General features: G+C 48.0%; 1 protein-coding gene across 2 annotated transcripts in view; it reads left to right on the forward strand.

Annotated features, from left to right (window-relative positions):
• The window catches only part of L3MBTL4 (L3MBTL histone methyl-lysine binding protein 4), a 300,018-nt gene that overhangs the window by 260,485 nt on the left and 15,547 nt on the right, over positions 1-23,986 (forward strand). Inside the window, exon 16 of one of the 2 annotated variants that reach the window (XM_027088566.1) lies at positions 78-98. The exons of the other annotated variant lie outside the window; for it this stretch is intronic. Coding sequence (XP_026944367.1) covers positions 78-98 — 21 coding nt within the window. The remainder of the gene's footprint in view (positions 1-77; positions 99-23,986) is intronic. 2 annotated transcript variants of the gene reach the window in all.

Consider the following 23,986-nt stretch of genomic DNA (forward strand, 5'->3'; position numbering starts at 1 on the left):
TCCTAAATTATAACACTCTCATTTGAATTTACAACAACGTAACTTCATCAGCATATAAAAACTCTGCTCCTGTGCAGCTCCATCCTCACCATCTTTCAGTTACTGACATCACAAATTACATCTTTCTGCTCTGTGTTCAAAAACTTGGACTAATAATCGTTTTTGATGCACTAGTCTTTAAACTCATGTAGAACATAAGAAATAGAGTTATAAACCAAAATTACAATAATACTTATTTTAATATTTGTCTGTGTGTTTATCTTTTCCAGGGAACTTTATACTTTCATATGCCTTTGAGTTACTGTCTAGCATCCTTTCATTTCAACTTGAGACTCCCTTTGACACTCCTTGCAGGGCAGGTATAGTGGCAGTGAATCCCCTCAGCTTTTGCTTGTCTGCAAATGTCTTAGTTCCTTCCTCAGTTTGGAAAGACAGTTTTGAAAGAAAGCCGATGTAAAATTCTTGGTTGGCAGTTTTTTCTTTCAGCTCTTTAAATATATTATCCCACTACCTTCTGGCTTGCAAGGCTTTTGCTGAGAAGTCCTCTGATAATCTTCTAGAGAATCCCTTGTACATGATGAGTTCCTTTTCTCTTGCTGTTTTTAAGATTCTCGCTTTGTCTTTGGCTTTCAACAGTTTGATTACAGTGTGTCTCAAGGTGGCTCTTTTAGACTTTATCCTACTTGGAGTTTATTGAGCTTCTTGAATTTGTAGATCCATATCTTTCCTAAAATTTGGGAAGCTTTCAGCCATTATTTATCCAAGTATTCTTCTCTCTCTCTCTCTCCCCTCCCTCTTTCTTTTTTTTTCCTTCTGGGACCCCCACAATTCATATGTTGATCCACTTGATGCTGTCCCATAGGTCCCTTACACTTTGTTCACTTTTCTTCAATCTTTTTTCTTTCTATTCCTCAGAACTTGATAATTTCAATTTTCCTATCTTCAAGTTTACTCTTCCTTTTACCTGCTTAAATCTGTTTTTGAATTCCTTTAGTGAATTTTTCATGTCAATTATTATACTTTTCAACTCCAGAATTTCTTTTTAGTTTTTTATGATTTCTCTCTCTTTATTCATATTTTCATTTTGTTAATACATTGTTTTCTTGACTTTGTTCACGTCTTCCTTTAGCTGTTTAAGCATCTTTAAGCATCTAATAATCTCTCTGAGCATCTTTAAGATGGTTATTTCAGAGTCTTTATCTAGTAAGTCTGCCATCTGAGCAGGATGGCAGACTTACTAGACATTATCTTAGGGACAGTTTCTGTCTGTTTATATTTTCCCTTTGAATGGATCATACTTTCCTACTTCTTTGTATATACCCTGTTGTTTTTTGTGGGAAACTGGACGTTTGAATCTCATACTAAGTGTCTCTATTAATCACATTTTTCCCCTCGCCCAGGGTTTGCTGTTTTGTTTTTGTTTTTAACAATTATAGAGTGTTTCTGTACTGGGGATCAACCTGAGGTATAAACGTAAGGTTTTCTAGGGTTTTTCTGAGCCACATCTTTCCCTGGGTATGTGTAATGACTTTCTAAACTCTCCCTTTATGCAGTTGCTTTTGAATGCTCTAATCCTTAAGTACCTGGCTCCCAAAAGGGATAAAAGGGGGAGAGGAGAATGAAGGCAAAGAAACTTAAAGGTGCTCCTTCTTTAAATACCATGAAAGCCACTTCGGCCAGTGAGGGTTGCAGCAACAGCATCTGCCTCCGTGCCCACAGCTCCATGGTCAGAAGCAGCCAGAACACAGAGTCCTGGTATTTGGAGGACACAGTCCTCATTGCCCACCTGGCTCCTGCAGGCCGCATGCAAGCTGGTCCAGGAACGTGGGCACAGCTGCCTGCCACAGGATCGAGGGTGGGGAATGGGCAGCCACCGCTGCGCTAAGAGCCAGAGTTAACCAAAATTAACTGTGATCTACCATCCAATACTCCCCTGGAAGCTGCAAGCCTTCAGATAGACTCTAGAATTCCAAAATAGTTACATCAGACATCCTGCCAGTGCAGTTGCTGTCTAGAGAGGAAGTGGCTTCCTGGCACTTCCTACTCACCATCTCCCCTGCCATTCCTGGGTTCTGTTTTTGGAAGTCTGAGGAGAGAGCGGAGGCTTTCCTAGCTGCCCAAATCAGTGTTCATCTTTAAACTGCAATAACTTTGCTAAGATACATCCTGGTATTGTATTCTCATTCACCTGATGTGGCCCATGGTAGCCCTTTCAGTGTATAGATTCAAGTATGTTTAAGCGTATAGATTGAAAATGTTCAGGAAAGGGTATCTTTTATTATATATACAGGTATTTATTTTGTTTTACTGTTTTGTTTTTTCTCAGAGACACTAGTTACGTATTTGGTGGGTCTCCTTCTCTAATCTTTCCTTAAAAATTCTTTTTTTATTTCAATTTTACTTTGCTAGAATTTTTCATTTTTATCTTTCATGTCTTTTGCTCTGTATTACATACTAGGTCTGTTCTCCCTTTCTGCTCCCTCCGGTTTCATCTTCATTCCTGTTACGTTTTATTTTTCCTTCTACTTGTTGTTTGTGTTCTGCCTCTCTTCCTGTTAACTTGCTATCTCTTCTTCAGATGATTGCATTTCTACCTTGTGTAGAAATGGCTGAGCTCTGAGTTTCTATTTTCCTTTTATTTTCATAAATAGGAAAGGCCGTGGTGTAAATAACTTTTCAGAAACAGCCTATCTGTAATGCGTCGAATTTTGTAAAGAACAAGTTTTAGGTTCCGCGTGCAGTGCTCCATGATGGGAAGGCTGGATGCAGGTGGAACACACGCCATGGTGGGAAGTGGGATTTAATCAGTTCAGTGAGCCCACTGCTGTTTTACTTTAAAGTCCTCGACTGCATCTTTACCTTGCACATCCCTGCGTGGTGTGGCCGCCCCTGCAGAAAGCACAGATGGTGACTGTCAGACCCATGCATCAAACCCGTAGCCCTCCCAGAGGCAACCATTTCCTCCGGCTGGCATTCTGAATGTAGCAATTTTCCAACCATTTTGAAAATTAGCCTTAAATATACTTTTGGAAAACCACATTTCTGGATGCACCCTGTTCTACCAATAACAAAATCTCACTAAATCAGAATGATGAAAATGAACCTTATCTCCATTTGGGGAAAACAACTGAATTGTGGACCGTTTGTAAAGGCAGGTAAAGGTGTGACATCTATATGGACAATAAGACCATGATTTTTTATGAGGAAGAGAAAATGGACTGTTTCAAGGCAATTCCAGAGAGCAGAAGGGGGCCAGTGGACAGAAGTGTAGGAGGCAATTTCACTTCCCCCTAAGGAGAGCCCAGCTGGCAGGCGTGACTGTGCTTGGCAGACCCTTACCTCGTGGGGGTGATGCTGTCGCCGGAAACTGGCTCCTGCATCACGAGAAACCCCAGGCCCCTTTCCCTCCAAGCGGCCATCACCGAGTCTGAGCCCACACTGCTGGCTCCAAATCCTGCAGATCAACCCTGGACCCTCGAGCGACTTGCCCAGCCCCACTCTGCCTCAGTTTCTGCCCCTGTAATGGGCTTGATAATTTTGAGAGGTTGAAATTTGGAAAATTTTTTAAACTTAGAACAATGAGTAACAGGGACATAATAAGCTCTGTGTAACTGTCTCTTAAATGTGAATAAGGAAGATCTTTTCTAAGGTGTCTGAGAGACACCAGAGATCGTTTTTGAGCACATCTCTTGTGCTAAGCAGTAAACGAGGTGGGCCCGGGCCCAGCCTCCACGCATCTCAGAGCTCATGCTGGAGAAGGAGTCAGGCAGGTGCCCAGTGTGGCCTGGAGAGGATTTCGGGGACAGGAACTCAGGGCAGGGGGCTCCCAGCAGCTCCTGGAACCCAGGGGAAGGGCAATAAGGGCCCAGGGACCGGGGTGAGGGGAGATGGTGGGCTCTTGCTCCTGGGAGAGAAAGCGGTATGAACCAGGGCAGCTGGGCCCACAATTCCGATCCCCCTGTCCTCCCTGCCGTGGGCTCTCGGAGACCCTGCTGACTTCATTTAGGGCTGTGTTTCTTTACAGCCGCTGACTCGTTCATTCATTCATTCACTCATTCACTTAACTTTACTAACAAGCTAAGGGTCTAGAACTCCTTAGTGCAAAAACATGTATTTTTTAAATTACCCAATAAAAACTTTATTCAGTTAGAAGTATATGTAAGTTTTTTGAATTGTTGCAAATTCCATTCTTGTGCTGTCTGAATAAAACTGTTGGGGAAAAACAGTTTTTATTCAGGTTGTGTCCTTGTAGAAATAATAGCTATAATCACAATTCCACTTTTTCATAATTTTTACTACACAGATTAAACTAGCTACAGAAGTTGTATAAATGATCACTATTATTATAATGCATAATTTTGTAAAATTTTTGTTTGAAGGATCTCTCGGTGGAACTATTTTCTTTGGTGAGCCACAAATGGCTAAGTTCATTTGGTGTAAATTAACACCGCTGATTATGCCTAATCTTAAGAAAATAGAAAAAACAAAAGACAGACAGACAAAAACATCAATGTGCTTAAAAAGAGTTTGTCCAGGTTACAGCCCATCACTAAAATGTGGGGAAAAAATAGTTTGGAAATAAAGGCTGAAATACCAAAGGCTGTACTGTCCTTTCGCTGCCCTCGACAGTGGGCATATTTTCTTTCAAACTGAGTGAAATGTTCTAACCTTTGTTGGTTATTTCTTGGAGACCTGCCACCTGGCCCATCGCCCCAGGCTGGGCTTGTCCCCACATTTACCTAGAACATTCATTCCATTTGGAAAGAATTCCTTGGGGAGCTGGAAGTCACCAGTGAGAGGCTTATATGGGAACAATGCCCTGTGGAAACAGGACCATCAACGAGTCGTTCTCGTGCATCATAGACACCCTCAAACACCTCTGACGTGCACTCAGGATACAGAACAAGGCCACGAGGCCCAGGAGCCACCTTTCCCAGAACTTTCAGTCACGGTGGCCACCTGACCTGCTCACTCTGCTCTCAGCTTCACACTCGGTATGGACAAATGCTGAGATGAGGTCAGAGAGGTAGGGACATCAATGAGTAAATTAGGGAGAAAGAAAATATTATGTATTTAACCCTAGGTGCCATGTATTTTACACATGTATCTCGTTTAATCTCCCCAACCACCCGTTGCTGCTCTTATCATGTGAAGGGACCACCGGGACCCTGGGATAGAAGGGCAGCCCACCTTCCTTCATTGAACAAAAAAAAAGTGAAACATACTGAAGACTGAAATGGATTCTCAAGGTATCTACGGGACTTTCAGGGCTTGGAATGTGTAATTACTCTTAGGTTGAACTGATGTCTATCTCAGATGAGATGACGCTTTATGAGGAGGAAATGTGAGGTCCAGAGAGGTAAAGTAACGTGCCCAAGGTCACACAGCTTGACTCCGGAATAGCTGGGATTGGAACCCAGATCTATCTGACTCTAAAATCCATGCTTGCTCTTTCCGCAACTGTACGCTTTGAGCAAAATAAAATAATTGCTGTGGGAGAAGTACGCACTGCTATGGGAAAACAGGCAGGGGTCCTTTGTTCCACCACGGAAAGCACAGGGATCATGTTACAGGGCCTCCACTGCAGGGAAAGGGTGGTTCCGCTCCTTCTCCCTCTGAAATGCTGGGCTTCTGTGCAAGGTCTCTGTCCTGTTACAGGAAAGGGCTCTGGCTTGTATTGTTCATGGCCCTACTTCAGTTCCTATTTATTTAACAAATGTGATAAATTCCTATCCATGCACATAAGCAGAATTAATAATGACAGGATGTAGGGCTTAGGACATGCTCACTTTCTTAACAGCAGCCCTTTTTCGTAGGGAAAGAGATCATTCGGGGTTTGTGACTAAATGTCATTTGTTTGGAGGTAAAGTTGTTCAGCTTTACTAACTGTCAGGTGCGTTCTCTTCTACAAGCTGATTTCACTGTTTCCTGAAGGCCCCCATGTGAATTAATAACAACCAGAGATTGCCTTCTTTCTGTATCATTGTTTTCATCGGGCTTATTCCTTGCAAAGAGACACAGATTCCTTTGGGTAAAAGATTCTCAGGCATCTGTAACTAGGCACTTAAGCGAGACCAGAGTTATAAGGCCATTGCCATCTTAGGAGGTTTATTTTCTGTAGCAGGAATGGAAATTTGAAGGCCCAGCAGCCAGCAGTACACATAACCTTCCCACCATCCTGAACTTAGTTTCTAAACAAGAACCCTTGGGGGTCTCCTCCCAGCAGCCCTCCATCACATCACTATCATGATGATCTTCTTAAAATCCTCATCTGATCACCTTACGTCCCTGCTTAAAAGCTGCTCCTGGCTCCCCACGGCCAAAGGGACAAAGCCAAACCCCTCCGGGCGATTCGCAGAGGCCTCAACTTGAGACTCACTGTGTCTTCTGGGGGTACCCCTGACAGCTCCCAGTTAGAAACCGCAAGCTGACCTCACTGCCACTGCCCTGTGGTCATGCCTCTTCCCCAGCCGGATGGCGAGACCCTTCTGCTGCCTCGTCCCCTCGTCCTGTCCCCACCTCCAGCGGCGTCCGCCCAGCACTTTGCTTGCCCTGCACTGGGGATGCTCCAAGTTAATTTCGTTTGCTCCATCGCTTGGCAAGTACTTATTGAGCTCCTAATGGGTGCCAGGCCTTCAGGGAGAATCAGTCTTATTGTTTGGAAGGGTCCTGGGGTTATAACCAGCCTACGTGACTTTTAAGGCTTTGCTTCTCGAAGTCTGGTCCTGAGATCTGTCACACGAGCATCACCAGAGAGCTTGTAGTAACGATAGAATCTCAGCTCCCCGCCACCCATTCAGCAGTAGCCAGACGCCCACGAGAGCCGCATCACACGGCCGCGTGAGGAGCTCTGTCCTGAGGCTCTCAGACAGTCAAGTTGGGTGGGTGTGTTGCTTGCGTTGCTTGTAGGCTTTACAGTGGTTGTAAACCTATGGGTTTAAATTGTCCTTCATGTAACAGTCTTTTTGAGGGCTTGTTAATATAAGTTATACTCTTTGGTGCCGGAGAGCACCACTAAATTACAAATAAGCAAATGCAGATTTATCTCTACTGTTCAAACAATGACAACTTTCCAGACATTGCTCGTGTTTCCTTCTGCAGATATTTATCCAGTTGTCCTTGCAGCCAGGGTATTTCTGCTCGCGCACGCATTGTAAATTGGTATTTGTAGGCTTGGCCGCGCAGGTGCCTGTGTGGCCAGCACAGAGTTTTCATAAATGTTTAATTCGTTGCAAGCGTTTAAAAACCAAGAGGTTTTCACATGAAAACCCAGACTTCTGCCTCCTCTTGAAAATCGGGCAGCCCTGGGCTCACCTTCCTGATGGCTAACAGGCTGGCCCTGGGGGGTCCCCTCCTACAAGTTGGGGGCGTGCTCACCGGTCCACCCAGCCCCCCACCTCGCCGGCCCCTTTGCTAGGCCTGCTCGGCCCCCCGGACTGTGCAGCCTGAGAACCCAGGCAGGAGTTGGAGGCACCAGAGCTGACCCTGCCTCGGGGAGTGTGCGCCTTTATAGTTCCCTTCGGGGTCTCTGTGCAGACAGGAGGAGAGAAGAGAGCGGGACGGGTGGTGAGGGTGGAGATATGGCCCTAGGCTAGCGATTCTCAGCCCTGGTGACAGGAATCTGTAAAAGCGCCACTGCCCACTCCCCATCGGCAGCCCCAGAAAGTCCGACTTAATTGGTTTGGGCATCACCAGATTTAAAAGTCTCCACAGGTGATTCTAATCTGGCTTGAGAATCACGAAGCTAGCGCATCCACATAACTTGCCCAAAGAAGTGGAATATGCCACAGTGAAGGAAAAAAAATCTATGCATACATACATACGTATACACACACGTAAATCGACAGGATTTCCACTGACGCCTCATTACCCTGGACGTGGGTAATTCCAGAGTATTGGATGTTTTGTCTAATGGCCTGCCATTTACTTTTCTTATCTATACGAAGAGTTGGCCAAGCAAATAAGTACTATGAGCAAGACTGCTTTAAAATGCTTTAGAGAAACTCGATTTTTTTTTTTTAGGATTTAAATTGAAATGCCCGCTTGAGCTAAATATAATTTAAATTCTCTATTACAAAAACAAAAATTTGGAGGATATCAGCAAGCACTGTGAATACATCATACAGGGCCCCTCCGACAGTCGTAGAATTGCTTTTATTGCATTGTCTATTATCACATAGCCTAAAATTCTACCAGTACGTTAATTACTTTAGACTAATGTTTATTACTGTTGGAATTCAGCTGTTTATGCCACAGACGTGTTCATCCAAGGATGTCATTAGAGAGAGAACTTCCTCTCATGCTGCAGCGTTGATGGAAGCTCTCCCACCCCGCCCCAGTCCACAGATTTGCTGATGGCCTGCAACACTCTGGCCAGTGAAATCCCTGCAACTTCAGGCAGATTCTCTTGATGAGGGAGTCTGACAATCGCCAGAGCAATTCATGCGATGACTGCATGCAAGAAATTTCATTATTTCTAATAGCTGATGGTGGTTTAATATTTGAATGTAATTATGCTTGATTATATATTGTAAGACGCCTTGGCCAGGCTTTGGTTCTGGGTCTAAGTAAAATACAGCTAATGGAAAATTCCCCTCCCGTTTTTTTTTTTTTTTTTTTAAAACCAGGAATTAAGTCCTAAAGTGAAACTGGATGCAAATCCAACAAGCAGTCTCTTGCTGGAGAAAATATTGGTGTAATATATTTGAATGGCCTAGTTTATCAGCTCACTTGGCTAAAATCATACACTGGTTTAGAATTATTTCAGAGTTGTTATTTCTCACCTTTCCCCTAACCTACTTTTGGTCATTTCTGATTTGTTTTATGAGCTTTTATCGAAAGGCAGTCAGCGTGGCGGAGATACAGAGAGATGTATATCAAATACTATCATTTACTGGGATCATCGTTAAAGAGGGAGGGGGAGGGGGAACTAATGCCAGGATGAGGCTGGGGTCTCAGTCTGGCTCGTCTGTGCTGCCCACTGTGCGCGGACACCCCACTGGACACTCACAGCAGGAACTGACATACAGCCCCTCCTGCCTGGCCCATCCGTGTAGCGAAGCAGCAATGTGCTTCCGACGGTGACATTCCCACACTCCGGGGAGGGGGGTGTCAGCAGCCAGGGCTGGACTGACGGAGGGCAGTGGAGAGGTGTTAAGATTTATGTGAATTCCTTAAGGCTTCACTTTCATTCTGCTTTGGAGAAAGAAGCCCATTTGAGAGTATCCTTCGCTCCCTCTGCAGAGTCCTCGTCTCTCCCTGGAGACGGCAAGAAAGCCAGAAAGAAGGGAGCAGCGTGCGGGCCGCTCAGACCCTTCCCCACCCCACTGAGGCGGTTTCCCTACAAGGGCCCCCAAGGCGTGGCACCTGAAGCCCGACAGCCAGCCAGACTCAGGCCTCAGCGAAGGCCCCAGAAACAGAGGGGCTGCCCTGCCCACTCACGAAAGGAGATGCCCATCTGCTCTTTCACCTGGGAGTCACCTGCTCTCTGGCTGGAAGGGAGGGTCGAAAACAAAAAGAAGGGGTCATTCCTATTATTCACATAGTGCTACCCCATCCAAGCCATGTAATTCCCTTAACAATCCTGTGTTGTTACTAACACCATTTGCCAGTGGAGAAATCTGAGGCTCTGGAAGTCACACGTCTAGACAAGGTGCCCACGGCGAGTGCACAGGGCAGCCTGTTGCCGAGTCCACGGCTCTGTCCCTGCGTCACAGCAGCCCGGTCACAACTGCAGGCAGCTCCCGACGGAGGACAAGCACTCTTTGGCTCAGAACTGTTAGTTTTGCTCTTAGCAGAATTTAACAGTGCCTTTTTTTTTTTTTCTTTTTTTGCGGTACGCGGGCCTCTCACTGTTGTGGACTCTCCCGTTGGGGAGCACAGGCTCCGGACGCGCGGGCTCAGCAGCCATGGCTCACGGGCCCAGCCGCTCCACGGCATGTGGGATCTTCCCGGACCGGGACACGAACCCATGTCCCCTGCATCGGCAGGCGGACTCTCAACCACTGCGCCACCAGGGAAGCCCAGCAATGCCTGTTTTGAAATCTTTCCTTAAGAGCACATTGTAAGGTTTAGAAAAGGAAAAAAAGAAAAGAAAAACCTTACAGCCGCCAGAGATGAAGAGGGGAGATGCAAACTCCCACGAGAGGCTCCGAGGGAATGTTTATTAAAGGTCGCCTCATTTGTGACGCTGCAGGCGAGCACAGACACATCAACCTTGTGGAGATGAGAAAACAACATGAGGCTGATGGGAAGAGTGGTGAGGTGGCTGAGAGTCGGGGGCCAGCTTTGATCCCCCCCCCGTGTGCTTTGCTGGCCCTGGGACTGGGGACAGATCTGGACCCCCAGCACCTCCCTAGACTGTGTGGAGCTCAACCACCACGGCATAGGAGCTGCACTTCTGACCGGGGAGGGATCTCCGGTGAAAGGTGTTCGCGTTCATGTGCCTTTACTGGTCCGTAGTTGGAGTGGAGCAGATCAAAGGCTGCATCTCCTTCAGACTCTTACTTTGTTCTCTGGGGCCCCAGCTGCGCCACCAGCACCACTTCTATGAATTGGCTGCTCTCTGACCAGGTCACTCTTACTTGCCAGACCGAAGCCAAGACGGCGTGTTGGCACCCCTGGCTGCCGCTGGCCCTCTGGGCGGTGCGCACACTCAGTCACGTGGACACTCCGCGGCATCCATCCCCCGACCCCGACCACAGAATGCGTCCCTTGAGTTAGCCTGTCTCCTGGGGTGCGTGTGTAATGCGCCGCGCCCCTCCCGCCCCCCACAAACCCCTTACTCCAAATCCACTCTGTTCTGTGTCCTCTACCCTGTTCTCCTGTGCTCTAGACTTGACCCCATAGGTGTCACACCTCAAGGCCTAACTCCTACATCCCAGGCAGGGAAATAATTCCTCCTCATGGATTCTTACTAAACCTTCATCTCCAGACCGGCCTTTGCTTATGTGTTGATAATATTCCTCCATAACTTAAAGACCCATCGGTCCCTTCATAAGGCAGAGTAACGTTGAGGTCAAGGGAGGCCAGGAGGCCAGACAGCCCAGCTGCGAGTCCGCTTTCTAGCAGGTTCTTAGGCAAACTCCACTTCCTCTTTGTGGCTTAAAACGGTGCCTGGCGCTTACTGCTGCCTGAGGGCTGGGCCTCGTGGGGTGGGGTCAGCTTGGGGAGGCAGAGGGGAAGAGGACTGGGCTTTAGCAGTTGGGGGCAGGGCGAGCTGAGCGTCTCACCCAGTATTTGATAGGCCGCTCGTTACCCACGATGTTGTCTCCGCCCCAGGTCTGTCACAGCTCGGCCTTAACTTGATTCGTCTTCTGGTCTCCACTGAGCCCCGTATCGCCTGTCAGGTTATTGCCTTCGGTTCAGTCCATTATGTGTTTCCTTCCCAGCTGTGTTCCTCCTTTGTGTCTTCACCCGTCTGCCCAGCTCTGTCATTTGAATTTAGAGTAGGTAAGAGCTTTCTGCTTAAACTTCAGAGCAGTTTATAAGTGGGCTGCTTAGTTGCAGCCGGCAGGTAAAAGCTTTCGTCAGATTGTTTCTCCTCCCTGCGGCGCTGTTATCTGGAGCTCCCAGAAAGGAAAAGTTGCGAGTTATGTTGTCCTAGTCATTAAGGCAGCATCATTTGAGGCCCAACCAGCAGTTTTCCTTTTCCCCACCTAGAATTTACCAATATGATTTGGGCCACTGATCTACACCTGTAAATTTTTTTCCTTCTGAGAAAAAACTCTCCTAAGGACACTTAGATCATTACCCATGATTCAGGAAAGCCAAAGTCCAAAAATAATTTAGAAACAAGGTTCAGATTCACTCAGTGCAAATTATTTTAGCTTATTAATTAATTTTCTCACCAAGAAACGCACGGAAGCATAAGCAACAATAGCCAACCTTTGAAAGAATAACATGCAGAGATAAGGAGTGGGAAAGGGTTCCCTGGAATTCTCCCCTTCCTGTTCAGAGTCTGAAATAGAATGGCGTTTTCCCCAAATAGTTATGTGGGGAACGTCTGGTGTTGTTACGGTTACACGGTGAAGTGTGTTTAACATTGTCTTTGGACTTGCATTCAACCGTCATCACCTTCCACTTTGAATGACTCGGTGGGAACCCCTGAGAAGAGGAGGCCATGAGAATGGCTGACGTGCAGCCATTTGGGGTGGTTTATTAAAGTGGCAGCAACGGATCTGAGGTGGGCGCCGTTCTAGAAGAAGGTGGAGCTCAGTGATGGGGTTCAGCGGTACTTTCATCCCGCAGACTTGTTGCCACAATGATTTATCCCTGCATCCCCCAGAGTGTGACACGGGTGTGTCCTAGTAGAGGTACACGGCCTTAAACAGAGTTTAACAGATCTCGCTGCCCAGGTTAGAATAGACCTTTGCCGCAGCGCAGCCTGACCACGTGATGGAGGAGTGTCTGGGGTGGGGACGCTGGCCGTAAGGAGACCTGGGCCAGGAGGGAGGGCTCCTTCTCTGAACGCGCACTGGTGACGTAGGAAGCAGGAGGGCTCGTCTGGCCTCAGAAACATGCTGTTTTTCATTTATTTCAGGCACATTTTCCATCACTGCCATTTGTCCTCTGTCAGCATTCCATCTTGTTCCCCGTGTCTTCTCTTGCAGATGGTTTATTAGAGGCGCTGCAGAACGTTTCTAAATGTTACGCATCACAAGAGCAGGGCTTTGAGGGCGTGCTGACAGCTCACCTGAGCGGGTCTTCTCCACACACCGGCTCTCTTCATCCCTAACGCTGCTGTGCCTTTAAATCCGCACCCACCCACATAAACACCCAGATCTTGGCATCTTGCCTTTTATAGTGGATCATTAAGAGAAGGATTTGGTTGGTAACCACCTTACTCCCATAATTCATTACCAGTGATGGGTAATCCTGTGACCGAACAATCCACCGCTTTCAGTCCTTCAGACACAGTCTCATTCTCGTGACTTCCACAGGGTGTTCAGTGGAAGGTAGCCTTTCCGACAAGATCCCTGATCCCGAAGGCAGTCACTCCTGCAGAGCCGAAAAGCGGCGTCATTTCCTTGAGAAGGGGGCTTACCCTGTCGTCACAGAGTCCCCTTCATGTGGGAGCTGAGGCTCCATTTACAACAGACTGTCTGCCTCTCATATGCGCACGTCAGGGCTCCCCTAACAGACCCGTCAGTGTTTCTCATGTCTGTCCGTGCGCTGAGGTAAGCGACCCGGGGAGACTGCCATCTGCCTGCCGAGGTGACGCAGCCCAGCCCACGTCCTCAGGTGCCCCTTGGTTGTTGCTGGAACGTCTGATAGGATAGCTTTGGAGTAGTTACTTAGAAGTTTCCTGGAGACACTTGCCTAGTAGGTACTTTTACTGATACGTGTAAAATATATAATTTCCAAATTGTGTACCTTTTGATAGAATCACATAAATGGAAAACAAGAGTCCATTAAGTCATTCCAGGGAAAATCATACTACCTCTTATCCCATCACATTCCGACCTCTCTACACAGGCACGTGATAGATGCCAGAGATTTGATCCAATCTCTTGCACTTTTTAAAACTGGAAATTACAGAGAGACTGTCATTTCTGCCAGATATTAGGAATGTGTAAAATTAGCATCTAAGTCAAATGTATACTGCAAATGCAGTAGGATCATAAACGTACTTTTCTGAGCTTTGATTTATCCTGGCTAGGTTTTCCAGCAGCAGAGAGCATAGTTTTCAATCTGTACTTTCTCAAAGCACGTGATGGGCTGTGTGCCCGGCGTGTTCGGGCCCCTGCAGACCCCGTGTAGCCCAGTTCCTGACTGGTTCTGTGGGTTGTTCTGGTCCCAGGCTTCCACAGGGAATTCTAATGGAAGGATGTGAATTTCAGGTGGCAGAGGCCCTGCTTGCCTCCTGTGCTGAGTTATCATCAAAAACAGCCTCTGACTGTGCCTGCAGCTCAGGGGGGCGGGGGGGGGGGTGGAAAATCAGCTCAGCACGCAGGACAAAATGAGGAGAAGAGATGGCTCAAGGCCAGCTGTTCAGGCACGTGGGACACACATGTGAGGGCAGGGTGGCAGCTGTTGGGGGAGGGGGGAAGCCTGCACAGGTCTGCTCCGGTGGGGGGTGGAGGTCTCCACTGGCAGGGCTCCCACTTTGCAGAAGAAGGTTGGAATGCAGTGTCGTGGCCAATCAGATTCCTTCATTATCTCTCTGCCTCGTAGTTGCCAGGTGCTTGTTCCTGCCGCTTACATGGTTGGAGGGTTTTTTCCTTTCCTGTTTTCCTAAAACACACACACGTACACACACACACACACACACACACACACACAACCTGAGAATAGTAAAAGCTTTCCACTTTCTTGAATGCTAATAAATTGGAAAAGAGGTCATATATGTCATCTGTGCATATTGACATCGAGGGATTCAAGGGATGTTTAGGGAGAGAAGATAGAAGACTGAAAAGAATAGCCTTTGAATGGCTTAGAACCGAGTTTCCCAGCCCTGCGTCGGAATCACTTTTGCCAAGTTATTGATTGGGTCTGAGACTGTTGCATTATCTGTAAAAGAGGGCTCATCGCACCGCCCCCGTGAAGTCACGTGGGGTAAATAAAATCAAGAGTAAAAGCTTGTTGGGCTTCCCTGGTGGTGCAGTGGTTAAGAATCTGCCTGCCAATGCAGGGGACACGGGTTTGAGCCCTGGTCCAGGAAGATCCCACATGCCGCGGAGCAACTAAGCCCATGCACCACAACTACTGAACCTGCGCTCTAGAACCCACGAGCCACAACTACTGAGCCCGCGTGCTACAACTACCGAAGCCCGGGTACCTGGAGCCCATGCTCTGCAACAAGAGAAGCCACTGGAATGAGAAGCCCTTGCACCACAACCAAGAGTAGCCCCTGCTTGCCACAACTAGAGAAAGCTCACATGCAGCCACGAAGGCCCAATGCAGCCAAAAATAAAGACATTTATTTTTTAAGAAAAGAGTAAAAGCTTGTCCCCTTGGTCCCCAGCTGGCCCCAAGTCTGGAGCCCATGGTCCTGGAACCCCGGCTGCATCCCGTGTGTGCCGTTGGTCATTCTGACTGAGTGTTCCTGGACGGCAGGCACGGAGCTGTGCCCCGGGCACGTGGGGCGTCACCGCGAGCCTAGGAAACCGAGGAATCCTCTCTCCGGATCTGACCTGGGGATTCTCTGATCAGGTTGAGGACCCACAGAACCTTTGCTTTGACAGTGCGACCGGCAGCTGGGAAGAGGGCAGGACAGAGAACAAGGAGGCAGGTCCGGCAGAGGGTCACTTGTGGCACGTCCATGGTGGGCACTTCAGCTTCCCATCAGGCAGGAGGGTCTGTTCTTCTGCCCCTTCCCACGACCTATACCTGCCTTGTCACTTGTCAACAAACACCTGCGGAGCACCTTCTATGGACCAGGTGCCGTGCTGGTGAGCTAGAGAAATAGCACCAGGCATCTGCCCCCCAGAGGTCGGCCGGCCGTGTAATGTTTTAAGGTTTGTGCTTGTGTCAGTTCACTGCCCTCCCAGCCTCCAAGTGATAAGAGCACAGCTGGCAGACCGGCCTGGGCTTTGGCCCTGGTTGCACTGTGCTGCCAGCCTAGGAGCAGGGACCACCCGCTGCCCTCAGCTCGGGGGGCTTCGCTTCCAAATCCATTTGCCTCAAGGATGTGCTACCATCCACTGCTGGAGTTAAAGTTTCTTCATGCACAGTAGTGTTTTCTTTACATATGTAAAGATGGCAGGGGCCTCCCATTTGTAACTCCAACCCAACAGGGCTCGTTCTTTGGTAACTACCCGCGGAAGAGGCAGGGAGGTCCCAGGAAGGGGAGGCTGGCTTTGAGAAGAGCAGCTCCAGTTCTCGGTCAAGTTGATACTAGGGTTCATTCAATTCTGGTCTCACCTTTGCAAGTGAAGGAAAACAGTCTTGCAGAGGATTGAAAAAAAGAAGAAAAGACATATTGGGTGATTGGGATGTAGTATTCAATCAAAAGAACTTAATTAATGATGTCTCGAGCTGTGTGAAGCAGATATTAAACTAAAAGGTCGACCTTTAGCCATCAAAAAACATGCTGCCCTGAAGTCTTTTGTTGTATGACTAACACAACAAAAGTTAACATGGATTTTGCTGCATTTTTGTTAAAATGAAACCAGGGAATATCTGCTTCTCGCATACCAAATTAAGGAGTAAGAGTCCGAATCACAAACAATTCCCAGCCTTTTCAGTAAGGAGTGTACTTGGCAAATGAAAGCCCACAGGAAACTCATTGTTTACTGGCACAGACTAAGTTAGCATTTGCCACTGCATTACTTGTCTCTGCAGTAAAATTCCTTAGATGGTCCAACAGCCCTATCAGGTGGCAGGCACCTGTGCTGCTGGGTACCACGTGTCAGGTCTGCGTCACCCCGTGGGGATGTGAGGCTGCATTGCAAATGACTGCCCTTGAACTGATGCTCCACTCACGGAGCTGCAGAGCAAACAGACGATTTCCATAGAGGGCAGCAAGGTGGGGATCCTATGGGAGGCACCCTGAGGAGGCAGGGCTCATCCCCCAACGGGCTGGGAGAGGGCTGTGCACAGGGGAGAGGCCTGAGGGCCTCGTGCCAGGGAGCCCTGAGCCTCTGGGACTGGGAACCGATAGACTGACTCCTGGGATTCAAGACCCCTTAAAAGAGTGCTTGCTACAGAGGACCAAAAGAAGAAGCTAAAAGCCCGCCCTTGGGCCCAGAAGCAGGAACACTAGATCCCGTCCTGCGGGGAGGGCTGGGCCCTGCTCTGCGAAGTGTGCCTTGCTTGTTCAGTGACTTGTTCTGTCGGGATGCGGCTGTGTCTGGCAGCACACACCTCAGGAGGCACCTGTGTGGATGGAGCCTGGGCCAGCAGGTGCCAGCGGGCGGCAGAGGCGCCCTGAGGCGGCCCCTGAAGGAGGGAGGAGGAGGCTTAAGATCCCGGGATGGGGCCAGGGAGGAGGGACAGACGAGCTGGGGGAGAACTGGAGACGCCGTGTCTAGCACAGGGTGGACACAGCTGGGTGGTGCTGAGGGGGGACCGCGGGAGCCCCTGGGTGACAGGGGGCCAAAGGCAGGGTGTGAGCCGGATGCTGCCTGTAAGGGTGGCTGAGAGGGGCACCCGGGGGAGGGCGGCCTGCGGTGGGTGGATGAGAGCAGGTCCCTGCTTTTCACTGAAAGAGGGGGCCTGGCCGAAGAGGAAGGTCAGTGGATTCTGAGCACAGGTCCCCGGTGGTAAAGCCCAAAAGGTAGGGCTTCCAAGGAGCCCAGGCCTCTCCGTGACCACCTGGAAAACTGTAATGACGATTTAACCGAATATATCCAAAATATCGTTTCAACATGTGAATCAAGATGTGAGAAACTATTAAGGAGGTATTTTACAGTCTGTCTTTTTGTACTAAGTCATCAAAGTCCAGGATGGAGTTTACACCGCCAGCACCTCTCGGCGTGCACCACCCACCACTCAGGTGGCTGCAGGTGGCCCGTGGGGGAGGGAACAGTGTGCAGGTGTAGACCATCCAGGGCACTTCGTCCCACCTGTGATTCAGGAGCTGTTCCCACGAAGGCCCAGAAAGTTGTCTCGCCGATCGTGTTGGGCTCCTCTTGTTTCTCACTTTTGTTTCGGGGAACAAATGGAAAAGAGGAGGGTCTGAGTCCAATGCCATCAAAATTAAGAGAAGATGATGCAGCCCAGGCATGAAGGCTCTAAGCATGGTAACTACAAAGACCTTGAAACTCGGTGATCGTGGAGAGAAGAGGCATTGCCAAGTGCAGGGCCTGACTCTCCCTGCTTCTGCGGCGGAAGTCACCACGGGAGTAGCGCGCCCACCGCAAAGGGAGCAGATGCTCAGTCGGTGCCGGGTAAACTGATGAAAGCCAGCGGCTGTCCCAGACTAAACAGCAGGCGACAGGCATCATGGAATTGGATGTTGGGACCCATCGCCATTTTATCTTTTACTCCCTCCTCTTTGGAATGGAGAGCACGGAGGACTACCTGCCCCTTTCACTGAAGAGGGTGCTTGTGAAATAGCCCCTGTTTTTAGTGGGATTAAAAATAACTCAAGGCCCAGTCATGCAGCCTCTGGTTACCAATTTTGACTCACTTGCTTCAGTTTTGTTGTGTGAGCCTTTGTGAAGAAACAGCCGTGTTTTTAAAGAGCATTTCCATAAAGGGTTTTTCTCCTCCAGCGGGTAGAGCAGAAGTGAGAAGGACGGAAGGACGAAGAGAGGGTTAGCGAAGAGCTCAGGGACCCGCTTTCATGTTATTTTCAGATGAATTAAAATCCTTTAGTCTCTAAAGACTTTTTTTAGGTCTGGAATCTGGAAGCGCCCTGTGCTGTACACCAGGCCATGGGTCTGTTAGGTCCTTTCACCCCAAAAGCCGCCCCTGAGTCAGTCACATGCCATCCAGAGCTGGCCCATCAGCTGTGCATGGACTTGCAGAAGACAGCCTGCATGGGCTGGGGTCTTCCGTTCAAGGGCAGATAATAGCACTCACCACGGAGACCTGTGTCATCAAGGAGTCAGCTGGACTCCAGGCGAGTTACTGCATCTGCAAGAAAGGTAATGACGTAGCGCTTTGGGAGATGGAACTATTTATTCACTCCTTTCCGAGGGCTGCTGGATGGACTCAGACCCCCGGCCAAGTCTTGATGCTCTAGTCGGGGCCTCCCTAGATCCTGCAGCTGGACACAGAGTTGACCATGCTGGCCATGGGCATTTGAGAGTGCTGCAGATCTCAGAGCACCTTGACTGAAGTCATTAAACACTTCATTATATTTTTTAAGGCATAAAACCCAAAAAAAAAATACCCAGGGAGAGAAAAATAGCACAAAAATTCTTCCAACCAAACTGTTCTACAAATGGCAAACCACCGAGGTGACAAGCATTCCATGCTGTTTTTTGGAAGGGGAAATACATCTATTTTATGTGTAGGCATATCCTTGTTTATTGTCACTCACACATTAGTGTTAGGGGCAAAGCCAGGATTACACATACATTTCATTTTCTGATGCAGAAGGCATTTTGATTAAGTAAACTGCTAAGACCTCCAGTGGTCGGGCTGCTTCTGCAGGCTGAATTTTCTTGGCGACTCTTAGGGGAGCTGGGTAGGAGGCACTGCTGCAGTGAGGAAACACAACTGGGAAACGCCCAGAAAGAATCCCGCTGCACACAGAGCTGGAAGCTGGGCCCGGTGGGTGAGATGTATGTATGTTACCCAGTTAGGAGGACCTTTCTGCCCTCTCTTCTTGGTGGGCATCCTTTCCTAATCTAGAAGGCTCTGTTTATTCAGAGTGCCTCAGGATAGAATAATCTGATCCTTTTGATTTTATGAGAATACAGTAATACCTTCATCACAGGCTCACGAGCGTTAATTTATTTACAACGATGTAGTGACGTGAGCCATGCTGGGCTCGGTAGAAAGCTAAAATCGGTGTGTTCATATTCGATAAAAAAAAAAATGTATGCAAAATTTTCAGTGGATATTTTCAAAAGTCTAATTTTATGCACAGAATTTAAAATAATGCAGATCACCCCACATTCTAAAGTCTGTCAAGAGCCACATATTTCAGAGCTGGCAGGCTGAGCGCGTGTTCGCAGTGTGATCTGCTGCCACACGTGGGCACCGGATTGCCGGGAGACAGATGCCCGCCTGCCGTCGGCCTCGGCCAGGGGATCCATGCGCACCAGGACTCCACAGATGACTTTGGTGACCCCTGCAGTGTCATTCCAGGGCCACTTGGGTGTGAGATCTGAATGTGGCCCTGAGAATCCTGAGTTTCAGTCTGAATTTCAGCTTCCATAGGTTTTAGGCACATCCAGCCACAATGGCTTTGGAAATCTAAGTCCCCACCTTCACTATCGTCACAACTTAGAGTATCTCTGTATCTTGTAACGGTACAGTGGTCCCTCCTCAGCCATGTTTTTGCTATCCATGGTTTCAGTTACCTGTGGTCGACTGTGGTCCAAAAATATGAAATGGAAAATTCCAGAAAGAAACAATTCATACGTTTTTAATTGGGTGCTCTTCTGAGTAGGGTGTTGACATCTCCCAGCATCCTGCTCCCACTGGGGACGAGAATCATCCCTTTGTCCCTCCCTGTGGCCACTTGGTATCCGTCTCACTTACGGATCTACTATCGTGTTATCGAAGTGCTTGTGTTCAAGTGACCCTTACTTTACTTAACAGTGGCCCCAAAGCACAAGATAGTGATGCTGGCAATTGGATGTGCCAAAGAGAAATCATAAAGAGCTTCCTTTAAGTGAAAAGGTTAATGTTCTCAACTTAGTAAGGAAAGAAAAAAGATCGTATGCTGAGGTTGCTAAGATCTCTGGTAAGAACGAATTTTCTCTCCATGAAATTGTGAAGAAAGAAAAGAAATTTGTCCTAGTTTTGCTGTCGCACCTCAAGCTGCAAAAGTTATACCCACAGTGCATAATAAGTGCTTAGTTAAGTTGGGAAAGGTGCTACATTTGTACAATATGGTATTTTGAGAGGGATTGCATTTACAAAACTTCTATCACAGTATATTTTTATAATTGTATTTTACTATCAGTTATTGTTGTTAATCTCTTACTGTGCCTAATTTATAAATTAACCTTTATCATAGGTATGTATGTACAGGGGAAAAACATAGTATATATAGAGTTTGGTAGTATCCTGGGTTTCAGGCATCCACTGGGGTTCTTGGAACATCTACCCCACAGAGAAGGGGGGATGGCTGTAGTGTCATGTCTGACGTGCACTGAACATTTATGTGCTGGGAGCCGTTCTAATCCCAAGAACTCAGTGAAGTGTGAGTACTGCAACTACCCCATTTTAAAGATGGAAAACCTTGATACAGAAGAGTTAAGCATCTCATCCAGGGTCACTCAGCAGCTGCATGGGACCAGGATTCATACCCAGGCAAGCTGGCGGGGATCGGCCCTTCCCCCGATGTCACCGTCCTCTCCCAGGTAGACTGAGCATCCACCCCAAACCCTCAGCTCCGGAAGAAATCAGACCCAGGAAATGGTACAAAGAAGGCAAAACAACCACCACGAAACACTCCACAATGCCTCCCCTCTCTCGTGTTACTATGGAGAATTCGTCTTGCCTTGTGTTGATTTTGAATAAAGCCACTTCCGTGCATAGAGTGTCTGCCTGACCTCAGGAGCTTAGAGCGGCACCTGTCACTGAAGGCACATTGTCGTCCCCTCCCACCAGCTCTGCGCTGTAGGTATTGTCACCTGCAGTCGTGTCGTAGCGATGGCAGCTGGTTATTGCAAGCTCCCTGCTCAGGGCCTCCCTCCCTAACCTAACTCACGTCTTTTAGAGCAGGAAAACTCAACTTCCCAGCTTTCCGACTCACGCTGTAAAGCTGAGAGCAGTAAAAATGTTATCCGTGGTCAGCATGTGAGTAGTTCTGGCGGGGCTCCCCCAAACTGGGGCTGTCGGCACACAGGCAAGAGCCCTCCCCCAGGAGGGGATCTCACCCAGCCGGTAGCGGGGGGGCACTCTGGCATCCAGAGCCTGATCCCCACCAAGCTCTGCTCAGCCTTCCGGAAATCCAGCCTCCACCTCCCTCCAAACAAATAGATTGACTTAATGGGGACAAAGAACGATTTCCAAAGCCACTGAGAGCACAAAGCCTCCTGAGCGCAAGTGCAGGGCACCCAGCCGGCTCCCTCCCTGCCTTGAGTGGTGACCTCAAGGCCATCTTTTTTTTTTTTTTTTAACATCTTTATTGGGGTATAATTGCTTTACAATGGTGTGTTAGTTTCTGCTTTATAACAAAGTGAATCAGTTATACATATACATATGTTCCCATATCTCTTCCTGGATGTCACAAAGAAAGAAAACTACAGGCCAATATCACTGATGAACATAGATGCAAAAATCCTCAACAAAATACTAGCAAATAGAATTCAACAGCACACTGAAAGGATCATACACCATGATCAAGTGGGGTTTATTCCAGGAATGCAAGGATTCTTCAATATACACAAATCAATCAACGTGATACACCATATTAACAAATTGAAGGAGAAAAACCATATGATCATCTCGATAGGTGCAGAGAAAGCTTTTGACAAAATTCAACACCCATTTATGATAAAAACCCTGCAGAAAGTCGGCATAGAGGGAACTTTCCTCAACATAATAAAGGCCATATATGACAAACCCACAGCCAACATCGTCCTCAATGGTGAAAAACAAAGTATTTCCACTAAGATCAGGAACAAGACAAGGTTGCCCACTCTCACCACTCTTATTCAACATAGTTTTGGAAGTTTTAGCCACAGCAATCAGAGAAGAAAAGGAAATAAAAGGAATCCAAATCGGAAAAGGAGAAGTAAAGCTGTCACTGTTTGCAGATGACATGATACTATACACAGAGAAGGCCATCTTGCTACTAGAACTGAGTCCCCGTCCTATGGGGCCAGAGCCGTGGGCAGCAGTGGACGGAGGAACCCAGTGCTGTTCGGTGGAGCTGCCAACCGCACGTTGGGTTCATTTCCAAGTGGCTGCCTCAGCGCTCAGGCAATCTGCTTCCATGTGGGAAATTCCCTTGCTTGGGAGCACGGGGTTTTTTTTGCATTTCGGAGGCCTTCAGCCTTTATTTGTGAATCACACACAGGAACGCGGTCACCATCACTAGACATCTTCGTGCCTCCCAAACATAAGACTGATTCCTCGTGGCTTTTCAGAGTCCTGTATGTTTCAGAAACTACACGTGATCGGTTACCTAGGGCATGGGTTTGGGACACATATGTGATCTGTCTTTTAAGCCCATGCCATTTCAGCAAAAGCAACCAACTGATGGATGCAGCACTTTTCCAGAATAAAGCCCGGCTTTGGCTCAGGTCTTAATCCCTAAGAGCACAGAGCTCTAACTCCTGGCTTCCGTGGAGAGCCTGGCGATTCCGCGTGGCCGGAGCTGCAGATGCTCTGTGACGCTTCCTCCCTGGGTTTCCAGGGCTTGTTTTGTACCTGCTCCTGTCCAACCTGACACCTTCATTAAGGAACATTCACATCTGTAAACCTACTGGCTTTGTGAAGAAGATGTGAAGTTTCAGACTTACGTGCTGCTGGCTGAACTACACAGAGGAGATAACCTATTTACATACTAAAAAGGTCAGCGTCGGACAATCCGCATTTAGAGATGAATTTGCTGCTGCCTGCAACTGGAGCAGAAGAGTTTGGGAGAAGGCTGCAATTTTTCCGTCTGTTTATCTGTGTGGACTGCACACGTGGGTAAAGATGCAGGATGTCTGTGCTCAGCAGTCGGGCAGAGATGGACAGGCTCCCTTGTACTTTAGAACCTCTCTGGTCACTAACCAGTAGGCGATTATGTGAATGTGCAAAGTGCAGGACAGCCTCACGTACTAACAACTGTTAGTTAATTTGAGATGGAAATACTTGCATAATAGCTCTTCAGACATGGTCAGTAAAACACAAGCCTTCATAATAGACTTTAAATTACATAGCTACTGCTTACTTACCCTGCCATTTGCATTAGGCAAGGTAGACTTTTAGAGGGCGTAGAACATTTCCTTTTGTGTTCTTTCCTTTCAAAGTCTTAAAATATCAACAGCTTTATTCGGCTTATGTGTGTTGAAAGTGTCTTAAAAGATGTCGTTATAAAGGCATGAATTTTCTCTAGAATCTCGGTAGTGGTTTTGTCCTTATCCATTTGTACATTCAAAGCAGAATAATGAGGGAATTGAGATCCATGGCTCCATCTAAATGTCAGGATATGACAGAAGATTAAAGTCCCTCGTGAAGGTGGAAAACTAGTTCAGAAAGGCTGGGGAGGAGCGTGGGCGGAAGTGGACCTGACTCCTTGGAGACACCGGCCAATGCCCCTAGAGCCTTAGGCCCCTGGCCACTCAGAGCTTAGCTCTCGAGGGAGGGCCCAGTTAGGAGGGCTTGGGCGGGGTGGGGGCAGCCAGCTCTCAGCTGCAGCCTCTTCCCCAAGCCCGGCAAGGCCAGCGTGCCCTGCAGAGACCAGGAGTAGCAGCTGCCACCTAGG

The sequence above is a fragment of the Aethalodelphis obliquidens genome, unplaced genomic scaffold, assembly GCF_003676395.1.
Source record: "Aethalodelphis obliquidens isolate GAN/ISIS:26980383/991018 unplaced genomic scaffold, ASM367639v1 scaffold63, whole genome shotgun sequence".
Classification (NCBI taxonomy): Eukaryota; Metazoa; Chordata; class Mammalia; order Artiodactyla; family Delphinidae; genus Aethalodelphis; species Aethalodelphis obliquidens.